Source organism: Malus sylvestris, chromosome 2, assembly GCF_916048215.2.
Source record: "Malus sylvestris chromosome 2, drMalSylv7.2, whole genome shotgun sequence".
Taxonomy (NCBI): Eukaryota; Viridiplantae; Streptophyta; class Magnoliopsida; order Rosales; family Rosaceae; genus Malus; species Malus sylvestris.
This window is the reverse complement of record NC_062261.1, coordinates 4,956,278-4,982,785: the sequence shown is the minus strand read 5'-3', so window position 1 is coordinate 4,982,785 and position 26,508 is coordinate 4,956,278. Positions and strand designations below refer to the sequence as shown.

Below are 26,508 nucleotides of genomic sequence, written 5' to 3'. Positions count from 1 at the left end.
AGTCGAGCGCAACATGATGGACTGACCTCAAGAGATTGGATGGCCTGTTTCTCCTGTGCAGCCATCGATCCAGGCTCCGATTATCTGAGTACTCGTAGACGAGAAGTTTTGAAGTCTGACTGGAAATGCAGCACATCAGCTTCACTATGTTGGCGTGATGAATTGAGCTCAAGATCTTGACTTCTGCAAGAAACTTTTTCTCAAGCTTCTCTTCTAAATTCTTGTTCTTCCAAATCTTCTTCACAGCAACAACATCACCGTTGCGATTCACAGGAACGCGATAAACTTTTCCTGATCCGCCATTTCCAATCAGATTACTTTCTGTCAACCCCGATAGGATTTTCGACACTGAAATTCAACCTATGAAATGAGTTGAGCTTCCAGTTAGAATCACCATTTCTCTTCCGGTAACTTCTGACCATGATGACCGAGATGGAAAAAGCCAACAAGCACAACAGTATGCCTATGGATAAAATCAGTGCAAGAGATTTCGACGAAAGTTTACTGGACTTTCGGGGTTCAGAATTGCATATGGGGAGCTTTATTGCCGGTGAGCTAGGTGCGCAGAGGCCTCGATTGTCCAAGAAGCTTCCTTCATACGCAGAGTTTTCAAATTCGATGGGGATCTTCCCGGAGAGGTGATTGGAAGAGAGATTGAATTGGTTGAGGTTCAGACGCCCGAGTTGATCTGGAATTCCGCCAGAAAGTTGGTTTGCTGAAAGGTCTAATCCAGTAAGTCCCGGCAGAAGACCAAGTTTCCCAGGAATTGTTCCACAGAGCTGATTTCGACTGAAATTAAGACTAGTGAGTGACTCCCACGACACAATATCCGATGGAAGGGAGCCGGTGAGCTGATTCTGATCAAGGGAAAGAGCCATTAAACTAGAAAGCGCGGTTAATTCCAGAGGAACAGCACCGCTAATGAGGTTATTACCGGCGTCAAAAACCTTCAAACCTGTCCAGGAAGACACCCCGGTTGGAATGTTGCCCGAAAATCTGTTGTCTCGCATTTCCAACCGCGAAAGATCTGATGACATCTTCTCAGGAAGCTTGCCAGTAAGGGAGTTGTTGCTCACCAGCACAGTAGTCAAGTTTGGCGCTGTCCACATACCGCTAGGAATGTTTCCAGACAGCATATTATCTTGAACGTTGACAGTCTTCAAACTGCTGCAATTTCCAAGAGAGCTTGGCAATTCTCCACTCAGATAATTCCCATAAGCTATAACATCTTCCAGCTTACCCCAATAGCACAAATCGTCTGGCAGTTTTCCTGTTAGCCTATTGACGCAAACTTCAAAAGCTTCGAGCTTCGAGTACTTCCCAAACTCGGGAGCCAATGTTCCTGAAAATTTGTTGTTGAAGATTCTTAAGGCTCTGAGGTTTGGCAGGCGGCCAATGCTCTTTGGAATTTCACCCGAAAAATCATTGAGAAACAAAGCCAACTCTGTTAATTTGGTAAGATTGCCGTACTCTTCTGGTATTGTCCCTGTTAAAGTGTTCTCAGATATATCAAAAATGCTCAAGTTCCATGATTCAATCACTTGAGGAACCTCCCCGGAAAGAATGTTCATGTAGAGATAGACTATACTCAAATTCTTCGGCGTAAACAAACCGTTCGGGATCCTCCCACTCAACCTGTTTATTGCCAAATCAATTACTTCCAATGCTTCCATCTCCCCAAGTGTCTCAGGAAGCTCTCCAATCACATTCGATTGGCGTATCCATAAATTCTTGAGCTTTTTCAACTTGGTGAAATTGGAAGGCAAGGTCCAAGGCACAAGTTCTGTGTTCCAAGACATGTTTAGGTCTTTGAGATTGGACAAGTTACCTATTTCTGGTGGGACAGAGCCATTGAACTGGTTCATCCAAAGCTGAAGATTCTCGAGCTCTTGCAACCGCCCTATCGCTGGAGGAATGTCGGAGAAGTTGTTTCCGCCGAGGATAAGCTGCTTAAGCCGGGGCAGGCTGTCGATGTCATCAGGAATCGGACCTACAAAGTAGTTTTGTGAGAGGTCTAAGTATTCTAGCTTGGAACACTTGTAGAGAGATTTTGGGAACTCTCCGGTGAGGTAGTTGTAGTTGAGATCGACGAGTGTGAGGTTTGTGAGATCACAGATGAAAGGTGGAACCGGCAGGGTTATGTTCAAGTCGACGAGAGACAATCCAGTGACGGAGTTGTTTGTGCAGGAAATTTCAGGCCAGGAACAGTGGGAAGAAGTGTTTGAGTTTGATGGGATCCAATGGCTGAGAAATGGTGGAGACTGTAAGTAGGACTTGAGTTTCAGAAGGACTGCTTGTTCTTGGTCTTGGAGGGATTGGGAGTTGGCATGGCGGAGGAGGAGGAGGAGGAGGAGGAGGTGGAGGTGGGTTTGGAGAGAAGATGTTGGGGTGTGTTTAGCCATTTGGAGGGAGGGGGATTTCAGAAGTTCGTTGGTTCCCGCGGTTGTGTTGAGGACAAGTTAGTTAGAGCTCAGAGGATGTGATCCTTTTTAAGAGATGAAATTAAATCTAAATAGACGTCAGAAATTGGGGGATTTTCCAGAATCATGGCGGGGTCACAAATGGTATGGAGTTTTAGTGGGGGACTTGGAAAATTTATGGTCAATGGAGAAAGTGTAAAAAACCCACCAATTCTTGTGGGGTTGTGCCTATCACTTAGCTGTTAACTCATATTCACAGTTTTTTATTTGCACTTGCTTACTTCCGTCACTTTTTCTTGTTACATGCATATTGTTTAGGATGGGCAACGGTTATAGAGGACGGGTAACCGTGATTATTTATTCATAACCGTTTATTCTCATACTTGCATAACCATTTACCTTTTGGGTAATTGCCTAAACGGTTGTACTCATACTCATAATCGTTTATAAATTGTTAACCATACCCATAACCGTGTACCAATTTAATCGTAACCGTTTAGTACCGTTTACTCATGTATCATTTTTTAACCCGTTTATCTTTTCTTTTTTACCATTTACTCATTTTTCACCCGTCTACGTGTTTTTTTAACAACTTTGTCATAAATTTCTTTTTCTAACAATTAAACACCGTTATAGGTATATTCATCATACATTTCCGCATTTTAATTTTTTAAGTCCTTATACCATTCCAATAATTGAAATAATAGTTTACGGACGATATTTTTAAGTATTAACAATGAAGGTAATGTAAAATTTGCTAAGTATTTTTGGGTTTGAAAACTGTTAAAAGACAATATTCTTAGGTTATTTAACTCGGAATGTAAAGTATTAACATAATATATATATATATATATATATATATATATATATATAATGGACCATGAAATTTAAAATGGTTAAGGAAAACTATATTATATTAGCTACATAAATCATGCACTATAGTCAATAGCATTGATCTAAGTTTTGTTCGATAGGGAACATGATTTGTGTTAATTTTACATATATAAAATAAATAGGTAAACGGTTACCCGTTTATAACCTCAGTTAATACCCATAACCGTCCATTTAAATTTCGCGGGTAAACAGTTATACCCATAACCATTTATTTATCTAAACAGTTACCTATAATCGTAACCGTGAGATTTAAATGGACGGATAACTGCGGTTATTTATAACCGATGAGTATTTGCTCATCCCTAATATTGCCTGACACGTAAGTTAATAATATTTTAAGCCTCTAATGGTAATATTTGATAAAAATATCTCATTAAAACCATAAAATAAGAAGTTCATGCTCACATATCAAACTTTAATTTATCTGTGAAGATGTGTGACTTTTTACATATAAAGAAGCCGAGTACTTTCGTTTTCGCATTAGATTTTAGTTTTACAGTCCAGAGATATGAGATGAAGATCAGAAGCATGACTAGTTGACTTTAATATATGTGATAGTTATTACATGAAAACTGGACAGAAAGAACAGAAACCACATGCTTGTAAGTTAAAATATAATTTACCAAAGTTTTAGGTTGCAAGAAATTCAAGTCCCCCTTGTGACTTTGTCCATTTGCTGAACGAGACGTACGTTAAAGGCAAATTGAAGGCTATGAAGTTTCTTCGAATCTGAAGCGTGGACGAACGCCTTTGTTGAATGAAGACTTCTAGAAATGAAATAATTATATTTTCTTGTGGAAGACTTATCCTAATAAAAGATAAGAATTTTGATCACATTTTTTCCAACGGAAATTTACGATTTGGAGGAATGAAAACAGCACTCCTGGTTTCACTGATATAGACGGCAACTGAGGAGGGGGATGCGTCATGCTTTGTTTTAAAAATCTTCACTTAGGTTCTACGTAGATATTAGGCGGCTAACTTCGTCCCGACTAATTCTTAGATGTTTGAAAATTAAAAAATGGTGCTTATATCTACTTAGGCGCCTGCCTAAACCGCCTAGGTGCCCACCTAACCCACCCAACCCGTTTAGACACCAACCTAGGTTGCGACTTTCACTTAGACAAAAAATAGATAGTTTCCATTTTGAATTTTAATTGTTCAATGAATTGTAAGAGACTTGTTGAATACTTGATGAACACATATTATATACTTGTTTCTCATATTTAATTATGTTCTAATATTTTATAATCTACATGTCCTTCTATTTTTCAATTTATATATCTCAATGAAATTATGTATTTTTTAAGTATAAGCAGACACTTATTTATATGATATATAATAAATTTACTTAAATCCGTTTAGTCTCCCGCCTAAGCTCCACCTAGCCACCTAAGCTCTAGGCTCTAACCCACCGCCCGACTAACACCTAGCATTGTTTAGAACCTTAGTGTCAGGTAGTCAACAGTCAGCTTTCTATTTTTCATGTCAAGGCTCTATGATTAATCAATTTAAATACCAAGCATGCAAGAGGAGAAAAAACATGTACGGAAATTACTTCTGGAAAGCAAGGGCATAAGGTGACCAAGTGGCAATGGAAAACAAGGGTTTTTGTAGGTGGTGTTTGTTCTCCTAATACACTCACTTTTCTTTCTTCTGGAAGATGCACAAAAAGTTCAAACATTCGTGTGGGGTGCTTGGAGAAAACAAGAGAAAGTGATCATTGGATCGACTGCATATTACTCCACCCATGCATCCACTCGGACAGTCCAGTGCATGCAGGCTGTCTCTGAGATTTCGGGGACCCTGTGCGAAATTTATAAAAAGACCCCTTTTTAAGATATATATATTTGTTTAAGTATGACAATATATTGGTACTAGAAAATAATACCTTAAATCAAAACAACATTGAGGACTCACTGATTGTAAGTTTACAAGTGTCATTGAATAAGTAAAAAGAGTTATAAACATAATCTTCACTAAATAATAAAAAACAGTTTAATCTTAAGCAACCAATAAAGAAAAAAAAAACTTCAACAACTCTAGCTTTAGAGTTTCACTTGAATATATAACATTATTATAAAATTAATAAAATTGAAAAGAAAATCGTTTTTTAAGGTGTTGTTATTAACACTCCTAATATCTCATTATGCATTTCAAATTTTTATATTTAGAAAGAAAAAAAAATTACACTTATAAAAGTGCACTATAAGATTTTAAAGTGCTAATAAATTTTTTTTTTTAATATATAACATTATTACATATAAATATAAGATACCAAAAAATTTTGGAGGCCCTTCAAATTTGGAGGCCTTGTATGATTGCACCTTTGGCTCCCTTTGAGTGCTGCCTCTGAGTGCATGCAATCTGTATTTTAGTCAGCGCTCTACTTTTCATGTCAAATTTTTATGATTAATTAATAGGAAAACTAATAAAAATGGTTTGAAAACTTTGAGTTTTAATGATAAGGACAAAATAAAGGGTAAAGTGAATAGTACCAGGATTGACTTTTTAGTGTAAAAATGTGGTTTTTCGTTAAAGTAAACAGTACCGAATGCTTTTCGTTAAAGTTCCCTAATTAAATTTAGGGTTGTGATTTTCACACACCCTTAACTACAGGACTCTGGAGGAGTTGTTTCGGATTTCAAAAGATTACGGACCACTTGGTCGATAACACTAATCAACCCACAAAGAAGTGAGTTTTCTTCTGCTTAGATGTTAATTGAGTAGGCTTTGCTACTGTAACCTTGCCATTTGAAAAATTGTTTATTCAAATCAAGTATCATCATACACATCATTTGGGCTCTTAAGATTTTGAAGAATCGGAATTGGCCTCTGATTGACAATTGAAATGCTCACTTAGCAATTAACATAGACAATTGCAGAAATAGATTATAGTTGAATTTTTTTCCTTAAAATTTTCCGCAAATTGTAGTTTTTCTTTGTTGCATTTGTCTGCAACCCTCCACAATGAACGACGTGCTAAAGCTAATGTATTTAGTTTGAAAAGAACAAGACTGATTTTGTCATTAGTATCTGCATTTTCACATCAATGTAAACTGACTGATGCAGAAGTGCTAGCCAATTTAACATGAGCAGATATGAGGGAATCTGATTTCAGTGGTTCAACTTTCAATGGTGCATACATGGAGAAAGTTGTCACATATGAGGCAAATTTGAGGTAAGAACTTCACACTGTACAAATAGATACTAAAAAGCGAACGAAGCATAAATAGCTTTTGCTACCTATCCTCCAGTATATGTTTGCATCATGAGATCACCCAAAAGACAAAAACCCACCTTCATTGTCAGTTCATTTCCATACAAGTTATCCCGGATTGTTAAGCATTTAGGCCATGTTTAATATGAAGGACTAGATTACACTTGAAGGATTAAGAAGGGGTTGATGTCTAAAGCGAATCCCTAATCTTATCACCACTAATCACTTTAAAAACTGTAAGCAGACATATTGAAATTTATGTATATAAACTTTTTTATAAGAACAGATGTAAATTAGAATCGTACCTGGGTCAACATACTGGTAGTATATAATTGAATGACGCTAAAGGTTAATTATGAACTTAGACCAAGTGCCCAAAGAACATTGCTCATTACTTGCGTATAATTTATTTTGTTTGTTCAGGGAAGAGCATGGTGGCGTGTGCTTTGGGTGGGAGTTTGTACCACAGGGGAAGCTGTTGTACATTCTTGATGGGGACAATGTTAGGCATGGCTTGAATTGTGACCTTAGTTTTAAAGCAGAACATCGTGCAGAGAACATTCATAGGATTGGCAGTATGTGTATGCCTCTTTTTAGATTAACTAAACCCTCCTTTTAGATTAACTATGGCTTTTTGCTTAATTATGTATTCATGAAACTAATCTCTGCAGTTTTTCAATTCATCTGGGGTATTTGTGATTTTGAATGACACTAAAATTATTTATGGGTTGTAGGAACCACGGGTTAAGAAAATGGGTCTTCATGTATGTTTATGGCCATATAGCTCTGTCTTTTCTAATTGATGGTGTTCATGTTACACTGTGATTCATGATGATGATTTAATTGTTTGTGAATAATGTGGCATATATGAATTGCAATCTGTGTTTGTATGAAAGGGATGGCATATCATGTTGCTGACTTAATTGTTTATGTTTTTCATATTTGCGAATGGTGTTATGATCAATTAGCTTATTGCTGACCGGTGACTTTGTTTGGAGCTCAAATTTTGTGAGCATTACATTGGATTGTATTGCACTTGGTTTGATGTTGTTTTGGTCCACAATGTAGGGATAGGAGAAACAAAGAGGATGACACTTATAACTGCCCCTCCCCATTCTTCAAATTTGGATCACAAGAAGGGAGCGACATAGGTGAGAAACAAATTTCCTTTTCCACATTGCGAGAATTTGCAGTTTGCAATTTCATTGGTTATTATATTTGATTGAGTTAAGAGGTCGCACTTGGTGCGATGGCAAGTGCCTTCGCCCATGAGCGGTAGGTCTCGGGTTCGAGCCTTGGGAGCAGCCTCTCCATAAATAGGGGTAAGGCTAGCCGACATTCACCTCTCCCAGACCCTGCGTAAAGCGGGAGCCTTGTGCACTGGGTACGACCTTATTATATTTTATTGAGTTAAACTTGGATTTCTGGATTTTGACATTTTCCTTTGTTTCTTTGTTGCAGAGTTAGCTTCATTTCATTCCAATGCTCTCTAAATAGGTCCAAGAACTCACTAAATAGGTAATTGTCTTATATCTTCTTCTCTCTTTGTGTTTATATTTATTTTTCCTGAGTTGTGTTTGAATATGACAAACAAGAACTACAAAGGCAGCTAAGAATATCCAGCGATCCATTAGCAGTTGAACGATTAATTGGCCATTTATCTTGGATTTGCAGCGTTTTCATTTCAGAAACATGGGAGACTTTGTGCATCATGTATATCTGCAATGTGTATCCCTTATATATTTATTGTACATAATATTTGTTCACTTACACTTTAATTCTATTCATGGTTGAGGTGTCTTTTCAGAGTAAATGGTTTATATTAAAGTCTATTGATACTGCAATTTAATTCTATTCAATAACCCTTTTGTCTCTTTTTTTTTGTTAATTTGGGGACTAGCTGTTTAATTTTGAACTAATTTTGTGTGAGGTTGACTAGGTAGGAGTTCGTATGCTGAAATCTTGCGTTGGAGCTTTTGGCTTTCTAAGAAAGCTAAGGAAGGGATCTCCAACATCACTCAGGATCTCTCTGTATGGAATTCTACCACCCTGCTAATTTCCACACACCCACTCTCTGTCTTTTTGTTGCATGGATTGTTCTTGATCTTGATCATATTGTTTTCTTTTGTTGGAATTAATCCTGCTGCTTAATAGGGAAGACCCATCCCATTTGATCACTTTCCCAATTTAATAATTTTTCTTAAAAGTAGAAAGCTAACATGTTATATATGTACATAGTACTTAATTAGGTTTCGTTTTAGGATTGATTTTGTGGGTTTAGGATCTTGATTGGTTAATGTCCTGCTTGGTCACTGAGAATTTTCAATTTTCAATTTTTCCAAAGCTTTGAATTGGAAAAGAAAATTCTTCTGATGTTTAATTGAAATGGGTATTTCAAAGATTGCATATTTTTTGGAATTTTCAGGCTTGGAAGCTCAAGAGGCTATGCCACTGGTATTTCAAATGGTAATTTTGAATTTTCTGCAATTGATGGAGTAATTTCTTGTGGATTTATTGGGTTTGGATACATTGTCTGTCATCAGTCAATGGATCCCTTCGATTTGAAAAGGTATACTCTTGCTACTTTTTTCAATCGGATCCTGAACTTCTTCTGCTCAATTTTGCAGCTTTATTATTTTCATTTGATTTTTATAATTTTTTTTTGTATTTTATTTGAGTTTAATTTGTTGAGATATGGGGAATTCGGTTGCGAGTAATTAGGGATTTCGTTGAATTCGGTTGCTTGATTAATTAGGGATTTTGTTGCTTGAGTGTCCTTAAGAGTAGCAGATCGAATCAATTTCTAGAGCGCTATATATGTCCCGCACACCGTCATTGTGCTTATTTGTGTGTTGGTGACCTCAGTTTTGGTAGTGTTTGATACCCAACAGAAAAAGATGAAATTGGAATCTATGTTTGTCTAATTTTTGAAGCTGTGCTGAGATTCAGAGGTTTATTTGACTGTCTATATATTTGATTCGAGTATGGATTCTGCCATGGTTTTGCATTCAGTGTGTATCCCATCTGGAAAAAAGGAGAGATGTGAGATTTTTGAAACCGTTTTCATTTGGGTAAACTTAGTTTTCATTTTTTGTGGTGTCTCTAGGGAGATTGGTTTTCTGTCAAATTTTTATTGAGATGTTTTTTTGGCAATCTGTAGTTTCGGATTCGTTTATGTTTCGTGCTTTTGTGTAACTGAACTAGGGTTTATTAAACTCAATCACTTCCTTTAATGCTCCTGCTTTGTTATGGCACAACTCATAACGGTTTGTTTCTCTGATTGTAAATTTCAGGAGCAACTTTTTATGGGGTCGGCTGCTGTGACTGTTTCTAAGATACTGTGAATAATTGGTTTTTGGAATGTGATTAATTTTCTTCTTCTTCTTCCATGCTTGCTTTCTATGATGGACAATGTGCCCTTTTTTTCTTAGATAAACAACCTTTTCACTATCTTGCATGCTTCGGTAACAAAGATTAATAAAACTGCACGTCTATTACAGAGAGAGAGATAGATGTAGGGAGAAGTTGGAATTGGAGAGAGAGAGAGAGAGAGAGAGAGTGAGGGAGGGATGAGTTGCTTTCCAAAGATTTGTTTGGAATTGTTTCTCCAGTTCTTTGTATTTATTTGGGATTGTTTATTTTTTTACTGAATTATTTTGGTCCTGCCGCTAAAATCTGATTTCTGCTATTAATTGCTGCTGAACTGTGACTTTTGTTATTAATTTTTGACCCTTCATGTTTATGCTGCTTTTGGATTCCATTCGAATCAAATTATGTAGTTAATCTTGATATGAATTCTCTCTACAACAATATTAGGGACTTTAGTTTAAATTATCACTAATTTATTCTTGATTTGGCGTTGAATCTTGGTTAATTTGGACTGCAGGTGGTTCTGATATAAAGGAGAAGCTGCAAGAGCTTATGATCTTGCTGCACTTAAGTACGACCGTTCTTTAACTCATATAAACTTTCCGGTAGGGTTCAAACTGAGTTTTATGATTTTGTAAAAGCTTTTAGTAGCAGAAGCTTGGTCTATTTACAGTTGCATTATTACACTATACAAAGCTAGCAATAGCTTATCCTCATTCACAAATACATATTTACTTCGTCCTTGACGTCTACGCTTATTGCTGTCACTTCTCCTTTGTACTCTTTCTCCTTTTTGACGAAATTACAGTCTGCCCCTAGTCTCCAACTTTCTTTTGCAGTTACACCCCTGTGCTCTCGCAGAGGGAAGCTCATGGCTCGCACTGCTGCTTGGGCCAATCTCGGCCTCACCCACCCTTCTGACATCGATGCCCCAAAGGTATATTTCTCTCATCGCTTTTGGAATCCAGTATATATGTGTGTGTATATTCGCCAATGGAAATTTGTAATTTTGATAGTTGTCTGGTGTGGGTTTTGTGAAAAATGATTTGTGGTGTGTGGGTTTGTGATTGCGCAGAGGTATTGATTGTTGTATTTGTTAGTTTTGTGATGTAGTTTGATGGATTTGTATCTGTAAAGATCCGATCTTTATATGTAGGGTGATTATATTTTTTTATTGTTTGATTAACTTTATGAGATAAGACCAATAAGTGATTGATTTTTGTTAATGAGGTTTTTTTTAATATTATTTATATAAATATGTGTGTGTATATAGATGTGTGTGTGAATATATGTGTGTGTATATAGATTTATACATAAAGGGAAGATGAATGGATAGGTGTATGCTTAGTCTGTAATAGAAGAGGAGAAAATGAAAATCACATCAAACAACTCGCATTTAAAGCTCTTGTTTTTCTCTTTTGACAAGTCTCTCTTTGTTAGATTGCTAGGGGGACTGCACTGTGTGAGGGCCATTTATGTTTTATTACAATCGTATCTATAGTTTTGGGAATTGGAGAAAAGATGCGGAACAAATCATTTGCACAGCAGAGGCCGACTTGATTCTTTCTCGAATTTATAGTGCACAAAAATGGTTTAGTTTATATGTGGAGGGGATGAGAGAAGGCAGATATGCAAATGTTGTACCAGATATGATTCCTTTTTACAGATTTCGGTGCTCACATTTGTAGTTTTAAGATTGTTGTGGGTGTTTCGTAACATTGAAGGATCCCTTGTTCCAAGAATTGTTATTCCATTCGATTTTGTGAGTCGAATAGTGAAATATAACGATGAACTCTCTTTTTTTTCTTGGTCAAAATATAAGTTTATATTGTCCTAATCAATTGTTTCGAGTGTATATCTGAATGCGGTTGGTGAACCCAAACTGAGTCTGATATGTCAATTGCTTAAAGTGAAACGCTTTGTAGGTTTGATTTGATTTGTCTTAGGCATCCTAATTCCTAAGAAATCTATTGTGATAAGTTCTTTTTAGTAGGAAATTATGGTTGCTGATTTTAGCAATGGATTGAGTCTTTCTATTTGCTATGATTATATCTCTAAACAAGCATGACTTTAAATTAGGTGCAAATGAAAATTTTGTTTACAAGAGAAAATGGATAGGTGTATGGTTATTAATCTTTGTTTTTCTTCCACTACATTATTTGATTTTTTGGTTGTTAAAACAAATCCGTTCGATGCCCTGCGCTACCAGCAGAAACGCAACGTAACGTTCATGAACTATTTTCTTCCAATTGCTCCTTAAACATAAGAGGCCATACTAGCATAAGCTGTTTGGCACGAGATTATTTAAAACTTATGTAATCGACTCATTTCTCGTGTCATTTCATGCTGGTTAGGTGAAGTTTATTTGGACTGTTATGAACCTATAATTCTGTTATCTGAACTGCAGTATATAAACTTGGTTATTTACTACTCACGCCATTGAAGCACAAAAGTTGTTTGTGCCACTAAGTTCTTTATATCGAAATTGAACAAATTTAATTTTCTTTTATATCCAAATGCATTGAAGTAATTGTGAGTTGTATGACATGATTGTTCAATTATGGCCTTGGCCGAGGCCCCTTGCAGTTTACTGACCATTTCACCTAGGTCTTAAGCTTTCATATTCTTCGTTAGACCAAATTAGTTGTGTTGGATTCAAAATATTTCCAAAATCTCTTTTGTTTTTTTGTTTTTTTTTGTTTTTTTTGTTTTGGGTGTGGCTTTGGTCATTTAACTAAAATTTCATTAGATTTGGTCTTCGAATTTTAAAGTCTCTAAGTTGCTAATGGATTTACTTTGTTTCCAAATTTCAGAAATTTGGATTGTTAGAGCAAGAAGTTGGTTCCTTGCCATTTTGAGGTATATAATTATACACCCTCATTTTTATTCAAAGCCTAATTCGTTATTTACATTTTTTAATTCATCTTCGTGAAGCTTTCATGCTTGAATTTTAAATATATAATTCAATTTTGTTCGTTTTAGCTTAGAATGGAACTAGGCTTCTTTCTATTTTGTGCACATGTCTATATCTGTCCATTTATGTAAAGCTTGAGATAACTAAGCATGTATTTGTACCAAACCCCATTCCAATTGAATGGTTGGTGTATTTGTTCCAAACGACATTCCAATTGGATGATTGGTTTATTTGTTTCAAACCCTATTAGAATTGTATTTGTATTTCTACCATATATGGATGATTGGTGTAGCTTCTATGATTGTCAGATTGTGTATGTTGGTTATTGCTTAACTGAGCAAATAAAGTCAGCAAAAAAGTAGATGCTATGTCAGTGTATGCCAATGGGGAGTGTAGCTATGAAATATATGATTACATTGACCAAGGATGATGAATATAACAGAGTCCTAACTGAGTAATGTATGTTAGTGACTCAGTGTAGATGTTATGCTTTGAATTTAGTGAGTTGTTTGGGCATTTTTTGTTGAATTTCTCTTGCTTCATTTTATTTTTTAGATGTACAAGAGTAGAAACCTTCCGTACAGAAGCTTCACATCCTCCCTCAACAATTTGTGTGTCTTTCTGTCGAAATTATTCATGTCTTCCTGTATTACGGTTTCAAAAAGGATTTCGATAATGTCCCTAGTCAATCTGAGGGTTCTATTTGATCTCTAAGAATTGTGGGAAAGAACAGGCAAATGCATCTAGACGGGTGGTTGGGTGGTTAGGAGACTTGGAAGGCCAATGGAAGCAGTCTATTCTTGCCATATTTTCTTTTTTAGGTTGGTATATGCAGCTTTAAAGAAATGACGTTATATCATTACAATCTCATTGCTGGATTTTATTCAGCGTTGGTTTCGATATGATAGTATCCTGTGAACTATTATCTTGTTAACTATCCCATGGAACAAAGTTGACAATTTCTCATATTTAGACTCAAATGCTAATAGATTATGAGTGGTTTTTAATCTTTGATGATTTGACATCCGGTTTGTAGATTTCTCTTATGCTAGGTTTTATCTTTCTATTGTTGTGTGTGTGTGTTTTTTTTTAAATTAAATTTTTTGGAATTTTCAGAATTTTGGGTCGTTGGAGGTAGAAGTTGGTTGGTTGCTTGACACGACAAGGTATATAATTATTCACCCAATTGACTTTGATCTTTATGTTTTTAATAATTGAGAACGAGTAGTGTTAATAATTGAGAAATCTGTGTTAAACATGTTTACATGACAAATTCATCTTAGAGATTTGTTTGGTTTTGAAATTCCATCAAAAGCTATGGTTTTTGTGCGATTGATTTTGTGAGGGAGATAGGGCACGACCTTCTAATTTGGTTTTTTTCTCCCTCATTTTTCAAATTCCTTCAAAATCTTGCAATTTGCCTTTCTAAATTAGCTTAAGAGTTTTCATAAAATTGAACATTTCGTTAATTTGATCTTTGAGATTGGTTCTGAAATTCCAATTTGTTTGAGCAATGACAAATTGGGATTGGATTTTAAATTCCCCATTAAAAAATACATAGCAATTTCACCTATCGTTTGTTAAGCAAATAGATGGCTAATAATTAATGTCTGTTTACTCTCAAAAAACCTTTCCCAAATCCTCAAATACATAGATAATTCAATTAAACGCACATTTGATTGCTGCAATCAATGTCAGATATTCCTTGGGAGTAAGCATTGTTCAATTTTAATTGCAAATCGCAGTTGAAATTATCTTATTTATTACCACTATTGATTTGGATTTGTAATACACAATGTTTAGATCATTTGATCGGTACTTAGTTAAGTTTAATATTGGCGGTTTGGCTGTGATCAAATTGATCCAGTCTCGAATAGTGTGGCATGTGAGATGATAATAGACTAACAGAGGAAAAGGAGTTGATGCATCTGTGTTTAATTTACAAATTTTGGCAAATCCTTGCCCCTTTTTTGGTTTCTTGGTGATATATATCTATCTTCATAACCAAATAGCGATAACTTTGAGTTTCTAGAAGTTTTAATGTGTTTCGCATCCTATATTTTTGTAACGTCCGTACAAGTTGTCACTAAGATCTTTTGGTTTTATGGCTACTTTAGTTTTTTTAGCATTGAATTGTAGGATTAAGGTTTTTGATGGAGTTCTTATTTAATTTCAAATTGGAATGGGTACAAATTGAGCACTCCTAAAACTGAAAAGTTCTTCAAAGATTGCGAGAATGGCTGTGTCAGATATGGTTTATCATCCATGCAAGGATGGTGTACCACAATGGAGGATGCTATGAGTGCATTAAGTTTTTCTCTTACTATTTGAAGTTGTTTTTCAGAACATAAATTCTTTTATGTCCATTTTCAGAAGTTTCTATTGTTGTATCATTTTCCGTTTTTATTTAGCATGCTAAAGTTAGGATTCAACTGAATATGATTTTACTTGACATGTTCAAATCCTCTTAATCATGTTCTTGAATTTTACTATATGTATCGTGTTTTTTGCATTTTGTTGATGCACAAAACTGGAGGTCTTGGAACAACGTAAATCCGACTGTGAATCTGCATGAAAGTAAATAACACAAGATGTATCGTGGTTCACCCCAAGGTTTAGGCTACGTCCACATTGATTATGTATTTATCTGAGGGAGAGAGAGCTCTAAGAGTGAGAGCTTTGAGAGGGGGTGAGAGGGCTTAGGAATTAGCCTCTGAAATGGCTTTTCCTAATTGTGAGGGTGAGGGGTCCTTTTATAGAATAAGGACTCCTCACTTATTACATATTTGCCATTTCCTTTATCACATAATTATATTTAAGTCCCCCAAGTATTTATACAAGATCTAAATACGAGGCCCTAAATATGGTATAAACAGTAGTCCCCCAAGTCTTCAGTCAAGAGAGTCTTTTGGCTGGAGACTTGAAATTCAGTCCATGTGTGGGCCGAAGTAATTAGATGTTGTCTTGAACTGATGTTCGATATGAGGCAGTGCTCAATCTGAAATGATACTCCACTAGAAGTAACACACACTGCGAGGCTGCTCGACTCGTGGCTTATGTTGCCTTGGTTGGCTCGGCTTGTGGTGTTGAAGGTGAGGGAGTCCCTTTTATAAAATAAGGACTCGCTCCTCAATACATGAATGATGGGCTAGAGTTGATGCTCGCGGCGAGGCGGTTGCTCAGTAGGTGGCGATGCTCTCTAATGGTAGTGAGGGAGTCTTTTTTATAAAATAAGGGCTCGCTCCTCAATACATGAATAATGGATTATGAGTGATGCTCGCGGCGAGGCGGTTGCTCAGCGGGTGGCGATGCTCTCTAACGAAGGTGAATGAGTCCCTTTTATAAAATAAGGGTTCGCTCCTCAATACATGAGTGATGGGCTAAGTCCCCCAAGTATTTTTCATGAGTGCTCTCTAATGAAAGTGAGGGAGTCCATTTTATAGAATAAAAGCTCGCTCCTCAGTACATAGATAATGGGCTAAGTCCCTCAAGTATTTTCATAAGGCCCAGTTGAGGCCCAATATATGGTACATAATGTAGTCCCCCAAGTCTTCAGTCAATAGAGTCTGTTGGCTGGAGACTTCAAATTAAATCCATGTATGGGCCGAAGTGGCGGTTGTTTGGAGGCGGTATTTGTATACCCTGTACTGAAGCTTTGTAAGTGAAGCTTTGAAGCTAGAGCTCTGTAAATGAAGCTTTTGAAGCTGAAACTTTTGTAAATGAAGCTTTTGAAGTTAGAGCTCTGTAAATGAAGCTTTTGAAGCTAGAGCTTTTGTAAATAAAGCTTTTGAAGCTAGAGCTCTGTAAATGAAGCTTTTGAAGCTGATTGACATGAGTGATGTTCATGAATGTTTATGTTGATTGACATGAGTGATGCTCATGGATGTTGTCATGAGTGATGCTCATGAATGTTGACATGAATGATGATCATGAATGTTTATGTATGATTGTCATGAGTGATGCTCATGAATGTTTATGTATGAATGACATGAGTAATGCTCATGTATAATTTGGAGTACTGGGCGTACTTTTGATCACCTGGTTGATGGCATGAATGACTAGTTGCCAAATTAGAGTATGGGTTGTACATCTCATCACCTGGTTGGTGGCAATAGCGGCGGGTTGCCGAATAATTTTGGAGTACTGGGCATATTTTTGGTCACCTGGTTAGTGGTAATAGCGACGGGTTGCCGAATAATTGGGGAGTACTGGGCGTGCTTTTGATGATCTGGTTGGTGCTATTTTGGGCTTATGGGCTTTTGCTCTCCACAACATGTCAGCCCATTATTTTGGGCTTTTTTTTTTTTTTTTTTTTTTTTTTTTTTTACCCTCTGATGAGGTTTATACATATTATCCTCTGATGGGATTTATACAAATGTCTCTGAAACATACGGAAAATAAATTACATCATACAAAAACATAAAGCATGTTATCCCGTGGTGCAGTGTAGTGGGAACCTTGCACCAGTCTTTATCTTTTACATGTTATCCCGTGGGTTTTTTCTTTTGTAGTGGGATAGTGGATGATCCTGACATAAATAAAAGCTCATGACAAAAGATAAAGCAGTCATTGGGGACCACCATCATAGGGAGCCGGACTCTCTAGCAATTGGGAATTTGATCTTTTGCAATCGCAGTGTGGACGTAAAAGCATCAAAGCAAGAGCACTAGGAACAGATGATGCTCCTGTCTATGCCGCAACAAAAGAAGTATCTATGTTGTCGGCTTGTAGCTCCTGCAGTATAGCCCTGCCTTGTGTATCATCTGCAACCTTGGAAATCAGCCTCGGACGTAATCGCAGACGAGCTACACATGTTAAAGCATTGCCTGTTTTCCCACCTGCTTGAACCTTGAAGCTGGTTGTTTTGATCTTGTCGTCTGGATTAGGATAAGAGGCCACTGAGGCCAAGAGATCAACACACGATGTGCCGACACCAAGCTGCCATTAGATATCTGATGGTGGGAAAATAGCCTACACGGTGATTGCGGAATAATTTGACAGCCCTCAACCAGAGCTGTATGATCGGCAATTTTTTCGCTTTCTATACTCTCCCATCGAATCTCCACGAACTCTCTTTTGCTTTTTTTTTTTTTTTTGTCAAATAATTTTGGTCCGCTCCCTTTCTGCTTTTATTATTCTGTTGCTGCTCCTTTATACTCATTTCTTCCTTTTTTCTTTTTCAAAAATGACGGTGGAGAAGGTGAGGGTGTGGCTGTGGATGCTAGCTAAGCCTGCATAGAAAGGCTCGCCGAGCTTGCGCACCACCTCATTGTTCATCACAACATCCCAAACCGCTATATCAGAGGACAATGCCATCACCATTCTCTGCATAAAAGATTCAGTCTGCAAGAGATGGAAAGCATCATAAACTCTCTCAACACCGTGGGACTGCAACATTTTTGAATTTTTTAGAAAGATAGGCAGAAGACTCCATTCAGTCTAATTCTGGCCCAGCTGAAGCGAGTACTGTGTGCTCAAATACAACACATTAGCACGAACAGGAGGATTTGCTGCCTTAAGTACAGGTTTTACAAATCCATCCCTGATAGTAAAAATATCAGAAAGTGACAGACACTGGGAGGTCGGGCTGCTGTGTTTAAGAAAAACCGGTCTGTGCTTAGCCAAATCTTGACCCATCTGATCGTACAGTGCGAACCTCCGCTCCTTGTTCGAAATTACAGAATCAGAGGCAGAGGTGGAATTGCATGAGGAGTTAGAGTTCTGGAGAGCCATTTGGAAGAGAGAGTAGAATATCCCAGATCGCTCTGAACGTCCGTTATCCTGAACCTTCAGCCGCCGGAAGCTGGTTGGAATTCTTACCAGCGGCAGTCGAAGTAGTCTCTCCAGTCCAAAACGGTGTCATCCTTCTCCAACATCCGGCTGCCGTGCTTCTCCAACGTCGACGAGCTCGGATCGCACGCATAGTTCGGCTTGTCTTCGACTGAGCTATCATTGAAGAAGGTGAGGCCGGCGCGCTTTAATGGCATCGAGTAAGGCAACGGGTAAGCCGTGATTGGTAATGTGGAAGGCGTCTCAGTCTCTGCAGGTTTGTCCGATTGAGGCCTGAACTGAGTCGCGGCGGGTCGGGTCAAATCTGAATAGGTCGATGATGGAATGTTGGTTGAGGATGATGGTCTGTTGGGATGATACTGGGGGGTTGAATGTATTGGGGCGGGACTTGGGTCAGACCGACTTGGGCCCGACTTTGAATCCTGATGGGCTCCTCCGCCTTTTTTTTTTTTTTGGATTGGGGGTGAGACCAGTCACCAAGAAAGCCTGCACGTTTCAAGGGGAGGATGAAAAAGAAAGTTTTAGAATCTGATCAATCCCGTCTTTCGCGTTTGCCTGGCCATCAATTCCACGTGTTGGCAGTCGGGTTTTCTTGCATGAAAGGAGCTGGTGGGAGGGGTGGAACTTGTGCGGATAATTGCCTAGCCAGAGAGAGATGGTGGTGTCTCTGAGTGTGGGTGTTAGGTTTCTACAGGTTCACGGTGGAGGTGAAAAATTGAAAGAGAACCGACACCATTTTTCGTATCGATTCCCACAGACGGCGCCAAATGTTAATGCACAAAACCGAAGGTCTTGGAACAACGTAAATCCGACTGTGAATCTGCATGAAAGTAAATAACACAAGATGTATCGTGGTTCACTCCAAGGTTTGCGCTACGTCCACACCGATTATGTATTTATCTGATGGAGAGAGAGCTCTAAGAGTGAGAGCTTTGAGAGGGGGTGAAAGGGTCTAGGAATTGGCCTCTGAAATGACTTTTCCTAATTGTGAGGGTGAGGGGTCATTTTATAGAATAAGGACTCCTCACTTATTACATATTTGCCATTTCCTTTATCACATAATTACATTTAAGTCCCCCGAGTATTTGTACAAGATCTAAATACGAGGCCCTAAATATGGTATAAACACATTTCATTATCTGATCTCGGTTATTTGAATTTGGTTACCTGAATCGTGCCTAAAATTTGATGTTGCCAGTGGTTTTGTATGGCTAGCTGGTGTGATTTGGGAGTGTTTTTAGTCAATGGGAGACAAAGGACAAAGGTGTGGGGCAGCGAAGTCAAGTGAGATTAGGAATTTATGATAGTAGAATTTTTGCTAATTTATGAGATTAGAAGTCTTCATAAATGGGGGTAAGGCTAGCCGACATTCACCTCTTCCAGACCCTGCGTAAAGCGGGAGCCTTGTGCACTGGGTACGACCTTTTTTTATGAGATTAGAAGTCTTCCTTTATTTTTGTCTTGGTGTGAACCTACTTATTTTCAACTGTTGTTTATCTAGTATTCTCCATTCTCTTGGACCAACCATGAAATCCCAAGCACCATATCACCACAAAGCAAGCAAGCTGAAAAGCAATCCAACACTCTTTCCAGAAGCACTTAACAAAACCTTTCTATGGGTTAATTGTTGTTTCAATTATACCAGATTGAAAACGAGTATGGAACCATTGGCCAAGCATACAGGGCTGTTGCTTCTTTTTCTCAGGGAAACAGAGCATTTTTTGCAACCACATATTTTGTAATCAGCTCGGTTGAATGTATATAAAAGTTAAGTTGTTTATCTTACCGACATCGTTCACTCACCTATCCCTTTTGTTCATTCATGAATATATTGAATTTTTTTTATATGTTAAATGTGTCTTATTCATGTAGTTAAAGCCGATGCATTCAAGTCCCGCAGCAATGAGCGGGCATATTACTTGTTTCCTACTATTTCCTTTGGATCAATTCATGTTATTCTCAGCAACTAGTTCGGAAGATCTTGCACCCCATCCGTAATTTATGAACCTTTAGAGCCAGTAATTGGCGTAGGATCACAATCAGCAGTTGGAGTAGGCGTTGTGTTGATCAATTTATAAGCTTATTTCTCCCGGATTACTTAATAAAATAGGGGATGTAAACTGTGAGTATGTACTATTTGCGGAACATTCTCTCATGTTTCCCTGTTGCAAATAATACAGGTTTTTACGGGCCGTCAGTTCTTGCTGATTTTTTGAGAAGTTTTCGCTACTCGTTATTGTGCATTTGCTAATCCAGTCTAGATATTATACATACTCAAATATACAAGGTAGTTTCATCGCCTAGAGTGCAGCTCGACATCAATGCCAAGCTGTACTCGATGTTGAGCTGCACTCTAGTATACATCTGATCACTATGACTATCTAATTCCTTCTCTAGTACGCATTTGATCAGCTTAAGACCGACCTGAAATGAAAGTCTTACTTCCCCTTTATTTGTTTCCTCTTTGTGAATTCGATGAAGGCATCAGACATTTGTTGCCAAACTACCATTCCTGTCTTCCAAAATCCTCTCGCGCTTCGAGTTCTTGAGCAGAGGAGTGGCAAAGTACTCGGTCTTTTCACCGTCGATAACTGGACGGCTGCATCGGAGCAAGATTTGCAGAACGACCTTCATGGAAGGCCTACTAGCTGGAAGTCTCTCTGTGCAACTGAGGCCAAGTTTGAAAACCGAGCACATTTCGTCCAAGTAACAAGGTTCTTTGACGTCCTGGTCCAAAGCATCAGGGATAGCATTTTCTTCGTGAACATGGCGCCACGCCCATTCAGCAAGGGCAGTGTGTTCATCGCCGGCGCTGGCTTCCCTGCCGGTTGTCAACTCCAGAAGGATGACCCCAAAACTATACACATCGATCTTTTCATTCACTCGCGTTGTGTGAGCGTATTCTGCATTTAGGGTAAGAAAAACTAGTTTACAGATTGCTAATGGAAATGAAAGAAAATACACATGCTTCTTTAGGCACTAAGGGCATGCTTGAGATTGCTTTTAGAAGGGCTAAATGTGTTTTTCTAACAACTCAAAGCACTTCTAACTGCGGTTGGCAAAAAAACTTATAAAGTGCTTATGGGTCATAGAAGCTTTATTTATTTATTTTTTTTTTTGTCAATTGCTTTAGCACAAGTTTATGAGCAGAAGAGAAAACCACTTCTTGCAAAAGTGCTTATAAGAAGTGCTTTATAAAGAAGCGGTCTCAGACATGCCCGAACTTCAGCATTTGTGGGGTATAAGGTTTACCTGGAGCCATGTAGCCAAAGGAGCCAGCAACAGATGACATTGTAGCAAGTTCTCCTTGCTTGACCAACATCTTAGCCAGACCAAAGTCTGCTATTTTTGCATTGAAATCAGAGTCCAACAAAATGTTGCTCGATTTCACGTCACGATGCACCACAGGCGGCACGCAGTCGTTGTGCATATAGCTGAGGCCCTTAGCTGCCCCCACTGCAATCCGCAACCTCTTAGGCCAGTCGAGCGCGACATGTTGGACTGACCTCCAGAGATTGGATGGCCTGTTTCTCCTGTGCAGCCATCGATCCAGGCTCCGATTATCTAAGTACTCGTAGACGAGAAGTTTTGAAGTCTGACTGGAAATGCAGCACATCAGCTTCACTATGTTGGCGTGTCGAATTGAGCTTAAGATCTTGACTTCTGCAAGAAACTCTTTCTCAAGCTTCTCTTCTAAATTCTTGTTCTTCCAAATCTTCTTCACAGCAACAACATCACCGTTGCGATTCACAGGAACACGATAAACTTTTCCTGATCCGCCATTTCCAATCAGATTACTTTCAGTCAACCCCGATAGGATTTTCGACACTGTGAAATTCAACCTCTGAAATGAGATGAGCTTCCAGTTAGAATCACCATTTCTCTTCCAGTAACTTCTGACCACGATGACCGTGATGGAAAAAGCCAACAAGCACAATAGTATGCCTAAAGATAAGATCAGTGCAAGAGATTTCGACGAAAGTTTACTGGACTTTCGGAATTCAGAATTGCATATGGGGAGCTTTATTGCCGCTGAGCTAGGTGCGCAGAGGCCTCGATTGTCCAAGAAGCTTCCTTCATATGCAGCGTTTTCAAATTCGATAGGGATATCCCCGGAGAGTTGATTGGAAGAGAGATTGAATTGGTTGAGCTTCAGACGCCCGAGTTGGTCTGGAATTTCGCCAGAAAGTTGGTTTGCTGAAAGGTCTAATCCAGTAAGTCCCGGCAGAAGACCAAGTTTCTCAGGAATTGTTCCAGAGAGCTGATTTCGACTGAAATTAAGACTAGCGAGTGACTCCCACGACACAATATCCGATGGAAGGGAGCCGGTGAGCTGATTCTGATCAAGAGAAAGAGTCATTAAGCTAGAAAGCGCGGTTAATTCCCCAGGAACAGCACCGCTAAAGAGGTTATTACCGGCGTCAAAAACCTTCAAACCTGTCCAGGAAGACACCCCGGTTGGAATGTTGCCTGAAAGTCTGTTGTCTCTCATTTCCAAGCGCGAAATATCTGATGACATCTTCTCAGGAAGCTTGCCAGTAAGCGAGTTGTTGCTAACCAGCACAGTAGTCAAGTTTGGCGCCGTCCACATACCGCTAGGAATGTTTCCAGACAGCATGTTATCTTGAACCTTGATATTCTTCAAACTGCTGCAATTTCCAAGAGAGCTTGGCAATTCTCCACTCAGATGATTCCCATAAGCTATAACTTCTTCCAGCTTACCCCAATAGCACAAATCGTCTGGTAGTTTTCCTGTCAGCCTATTGATGCAAACTTCAAAAGCTTCGAGCTTCGAGTACTTCCCAAACTCGGGAGCCAATGTTCCTGAAAAATTGTTGTTGAACATTCTGAATTTTCTGAGGTTTGGCAGGCGGCCAATGCTCTTTGGAATTTCACCCGAAAAATCATTGAGAAACAAAGCCAACTCTGTTAATTTGGTAAGATTGCCGTACTCTTCTGGAATTGTCCCTGTTAAAGTGTTCTCAGAGATATCAAGAATGCTCAAGTTCCATGACTCAATCACTTGAGGAACCTCCCCGGAAAGATTGTTCTTGAACAGATAGACTATACTCAAATTCTTTAACGTAAACAAACCGTTCGGGATCCTCCCACTCAAACTGTTTATTGCCAAATCAATTACTTCCAATGCTTCCATCTCCCCAAGTGTCTCAGGAAGCTCTCCAATCAAGTTCGATTGGCGTATCCATAAATTCTTGAGCTTTTTCAACTTGGTGAAATTGGAAGGCAAGGTCCAAGGCACAAGTTCTGTGTTCCAAGACATGTTTAGGTCTTTGAGATTGGACAAGTTACCTATTTCTGGTGGGACAGAGCCATTGAACTGGTTCATCCAAAGCTGAAGATTCTCGAGCTCTTGCAACCGCCCTATCGTGGGAGGAATGTCGGAGAAGTTGTTTCCGGCGAGGATAAGCTGCTTAAGCCGGGGCAGGCTGTCGATGTCATCAGGAATCGGGCCTACAAAGTAGTTTTGTGAGAGGTCTAAGTATTCTAGCTTGGAACACTTGTAGAGAGATTTTGGGAACTCTCCGGGGAGGTAGTTGTAGTTGAGATCGACATGTGTGAGGTTTGTGAGATCACAGATGAAGGGTGGAACCGGCAGGGTTATGTTCAAGTTGACAAGAGACAATCCAGTGACGGAGTTGTTTGTGCAGGAAATTTCAGGCCAGGAGCAGTGGGAAGAAGTGTTTGAGTTTGATGGGATCCAATGGCTGAGAAATGGTGGAGACTGTAAGTAGGACTTGAGTTTCAGAAGGACTGCTTGTTCTTGGTCTTGGAGGGACTGGGAGTAGGCATGGCGGAGGAGGGGGAGGAGGAGGAGAAGGAGGAGGAGGTGGAGGTGGGTTTGGAGAGGAGATGTTGGGGTGTGTTTAGCCATTTGGAGGGAGGGGGATTTCAAAAGTTCGTTGGTTCCCGCGGTTGTGTTGAGGACAAGTTTGTTAGAGCTCAGAGGATGTGATTCTTTTTATGAGATATGAAATTGAACTAAATAGACGTTAGAAATTGGGGGATATTCCAGAATCATTGCAGGGTCACAAATGGTGACTTGGAAAATTTATGGTCAATGGAGAAAGTGTGCAAAATTTATGGTCATTGCAGGGTCACAATTGTTGTGGGGTTGTGCCTATCACTTAACTGTTAACTCATATTCACAGTTTGTTTATGGGATGTGCTATCCACACATCATTTTTTACTTCTCACACACCCCTTGTTAATTTCTGTCCGTTGATATTTTTTAATTCATCCGATCCAACAGCCGAAAACAAAAAAGACGTTGAAGAAGTAAAAAGAGATGTGTGGAATTCAATTCCTGAAATTGGAGGACTGGGACTCCCTCCATGGGTGAGGTATTTGGATTCCTGGATGGTGAAGGAATCAGGAATGCACTTGTACTTTCCTATTGTGCCCTCTTATATTCACAGATGCTTCAGCTTGGCGTTGGAGTTGGAGGAAGACAACTGGGAAGATGAATTTGGCTATTATGCCTCTTATTCGGCAGATGCTTCAGTGGGAAGTGGAAAGATGAATTTGGCTAGTCAGCTTGGCGTTGGAAGAAGACAACAAGATGGCGATCGGAGTGCTCGGAGCGTTGCCTCCGCTGATGCATGTGCTCGTGAGGGCGGAGAGTGAGCGGATGCGCAATGACTTGGTGTTGGCGCTCTATCACTTGACACATGTGGAGAGCAACCGAGTCAAACTCGTTAAGCAACACAACTAGGTTCTTAAAATGTTAATTTTTTATGCAGGGTGGGAACTGGGAAGATGAATTTGGCTAGGTTAAAAGCAAGAAGCCATGGCAGTGCTGAGGAGGTGGATGAGGACAACTGTGGGTTTTGAATGCCCTTCGGAAACTGTTCTTCCTAATCCTAGATGGGGTTGTATGTTCAGTATCCTTCAGATCCCTGCGATTGATGTACGATTGATGTACTGTATTAGAGAACTAAGGCAAACTATGCTGTTACAGTGCTCTGAACTGGAGTGGTGGTTGTGTGAGAAGTGGTTGAAAACACGGCATGGTTACAAGACTCATGCTAAAACATAAAAGGGCATTTTACTAATTATATTAATTCTTATTCCGATTCAGCTGAATTAGTAAACAATTTTTACAAACTCAAGTTCATTTCTATTCTGATTCCTGAACATTTAAGTAAATAGTTTCAACACGAAGCCGATTATGATTTCTCTTCATTTTGATTCATTCTCAATTCAATTCCTCTATAATCTAATTTCTCATATTTTGATTACGGTTACATAAACAACCCACAAAAAATAGGCAGAAAGAACAGAAACCACATGCTTGTAAGTTAAAATATAATTTACCATAGTTTTTGGTTGCAAGAAATTCAAGTCCCCTTTGTCCATTTGCTGAACGTGACGTACGTGAAGGACAAGGAAATTTAAGGCTATGAAGTTTCATCCAATCTGAAGCGTGGACGAACGCCTTTGTTGAACGAAGACTTCTATAAATGCAATAATTATATTTTTTTGTGGAAGACTTTGATCTAATAAAACACAAGAATTTTGATCCCATTTTTTCCATCCGAAATTTATGATTTGGAGGAATGAAAACATCACGCCTTGTTTCACTGATATAGATGGCAAATGAGGAGGGCAAGTGCGTCAGGCCTTGTTTTCAAAATCTTCACCAAACATGTTTAGGTTCTATTTAAGTGGCAGGTGGCTAACTACTACCCCAATTAATTCTTAAATGTTTGAAAATTAAAAAAATGACGTTTAAACCTGCTTAGGCGTTCGTCTAAACCGTCTAGGTGCCCGCCTAACCCACCCAGACCCGCTTAGACACTAGCCAAGGTTGCAACTTTCACTTAGACAAAAAATAGATAGCTTTCATTTTGAATTTTAATTGTTCAATAAATTGTAAGAGA

The 26,508-nt window shown here is 38.7% G+C and overlaps 2 protein-coding genes and 3 long non-coding RNA genes across 8 annotated transcripts in view; 2 read left to right on the top strand and 3 right to left on the bottom strand.

Annotated features, from left to right (window-relative positions):
* Positions 1-26,508, bottom strand: part of LOC126596387 (receptor-like protein kinase 5) — a 51,866-nt gene that overhangs the window by 1,184 nt on the left and 24,174 nt on the right. The window contains exon 2 of one of the 3 annotated variants that reach the window (XM_050262982.1): positions 22,078-22,449. The exons of the other annotated variants lie outside the window; for them this stretch is intronic. Within the exon in view, the coding sequence (XP_050118939.1) occupies positions 22,078-22,449 (372 nt within the window). The remainder of the gene's footprint in view (positions 1-22,077; positions 22,450-26,508) is intronic. 3 annotated transcript variants of the gene reach the window in all.
* LOC126596493 (receptor-like protein 52) lies at positions 25-26,392 on the bottom strand. The gene is made up of 3 exons (XM_050263099.1): positions 25,943-26,392; positions 24,189-25,524; positions 25-2,099 (listed from the first exon to the last, which is right to left on the bottom strand). The coding sequence occupies exons 2-3, from the start codon at positions 24,498-24,500 to the stop codon at positions 315-317; spliced, it is 2,097 nt and encodes a 698-aa protein (XP_050119056.1). The 5' UTR covers positions 24,501-25,524; positions 25,943-26,392; the 3' UTR covers positions 25-314.
* LOC126596637 (uncharacterized) overlaps positions 2,106-26,508 on the top strand; it is a 30,756-nt gene continuing 6,353 nt past the window's right edge. The window contains exon 1 of the long non-coding RNA XR_007614006.1: positions 2,106-2,357. This is a non-coding gene — a long non-coding RNA (uncharacterized LOC126596637). The remainder of the gene's footprint in view (positions 2,358-26,508) is intronic.
* On the bottom strand, positions 7,840-20,035 carry LOC126596647 (uncharacterized). Its single transcript, XR_007614010.1, has 2 exons — positions 19,982-20,035; positions 7,840-7,877 (listed from the first exon to the last, which is right to left on the bottom strand). It is a non-coding gene; the product is annotated as an uncharacterized LOC126596647 (long non-coding RNA).
* On the top strand, positions 8,311-11,330 carry LOC126596640 (uncharacterized). 2 transcript variants are annotated; one of them, XR_007614009.1, is made up of 3 exons: positions 8,311-8,342; positions 8,478-8,565; positions 10,743-11,330. It is a non-coding gene; the product is annotated as an uncharacterized LOC126596640 (long non-coding RNA). The 2 variants fall into 2 exon arrangements; XR_007614007.1 differs by lacking the exons at positions 8,311-8,342; positions 8,478-8,565 and adding exons at positions 9,565-9,576; positions 10,421-10,508 and having other exon boundaries at positions 10,743-11,328.

Coding starts and splice junctions, on each gene's coding strand:
- LOC126596493 (XM_050263099.1), bottom strand. CDS start 24,500: ATGGCTAAACACACCCCAACATCTCCTCTCCAAACCCACCTCCACCTC. Junction 2,100..24,188: donor TCATCTGTGATCTCACAAAC/CTCACACATGTC, acceptor GATCTCACAAAC/CTCACACTCGTCGATCTCAA.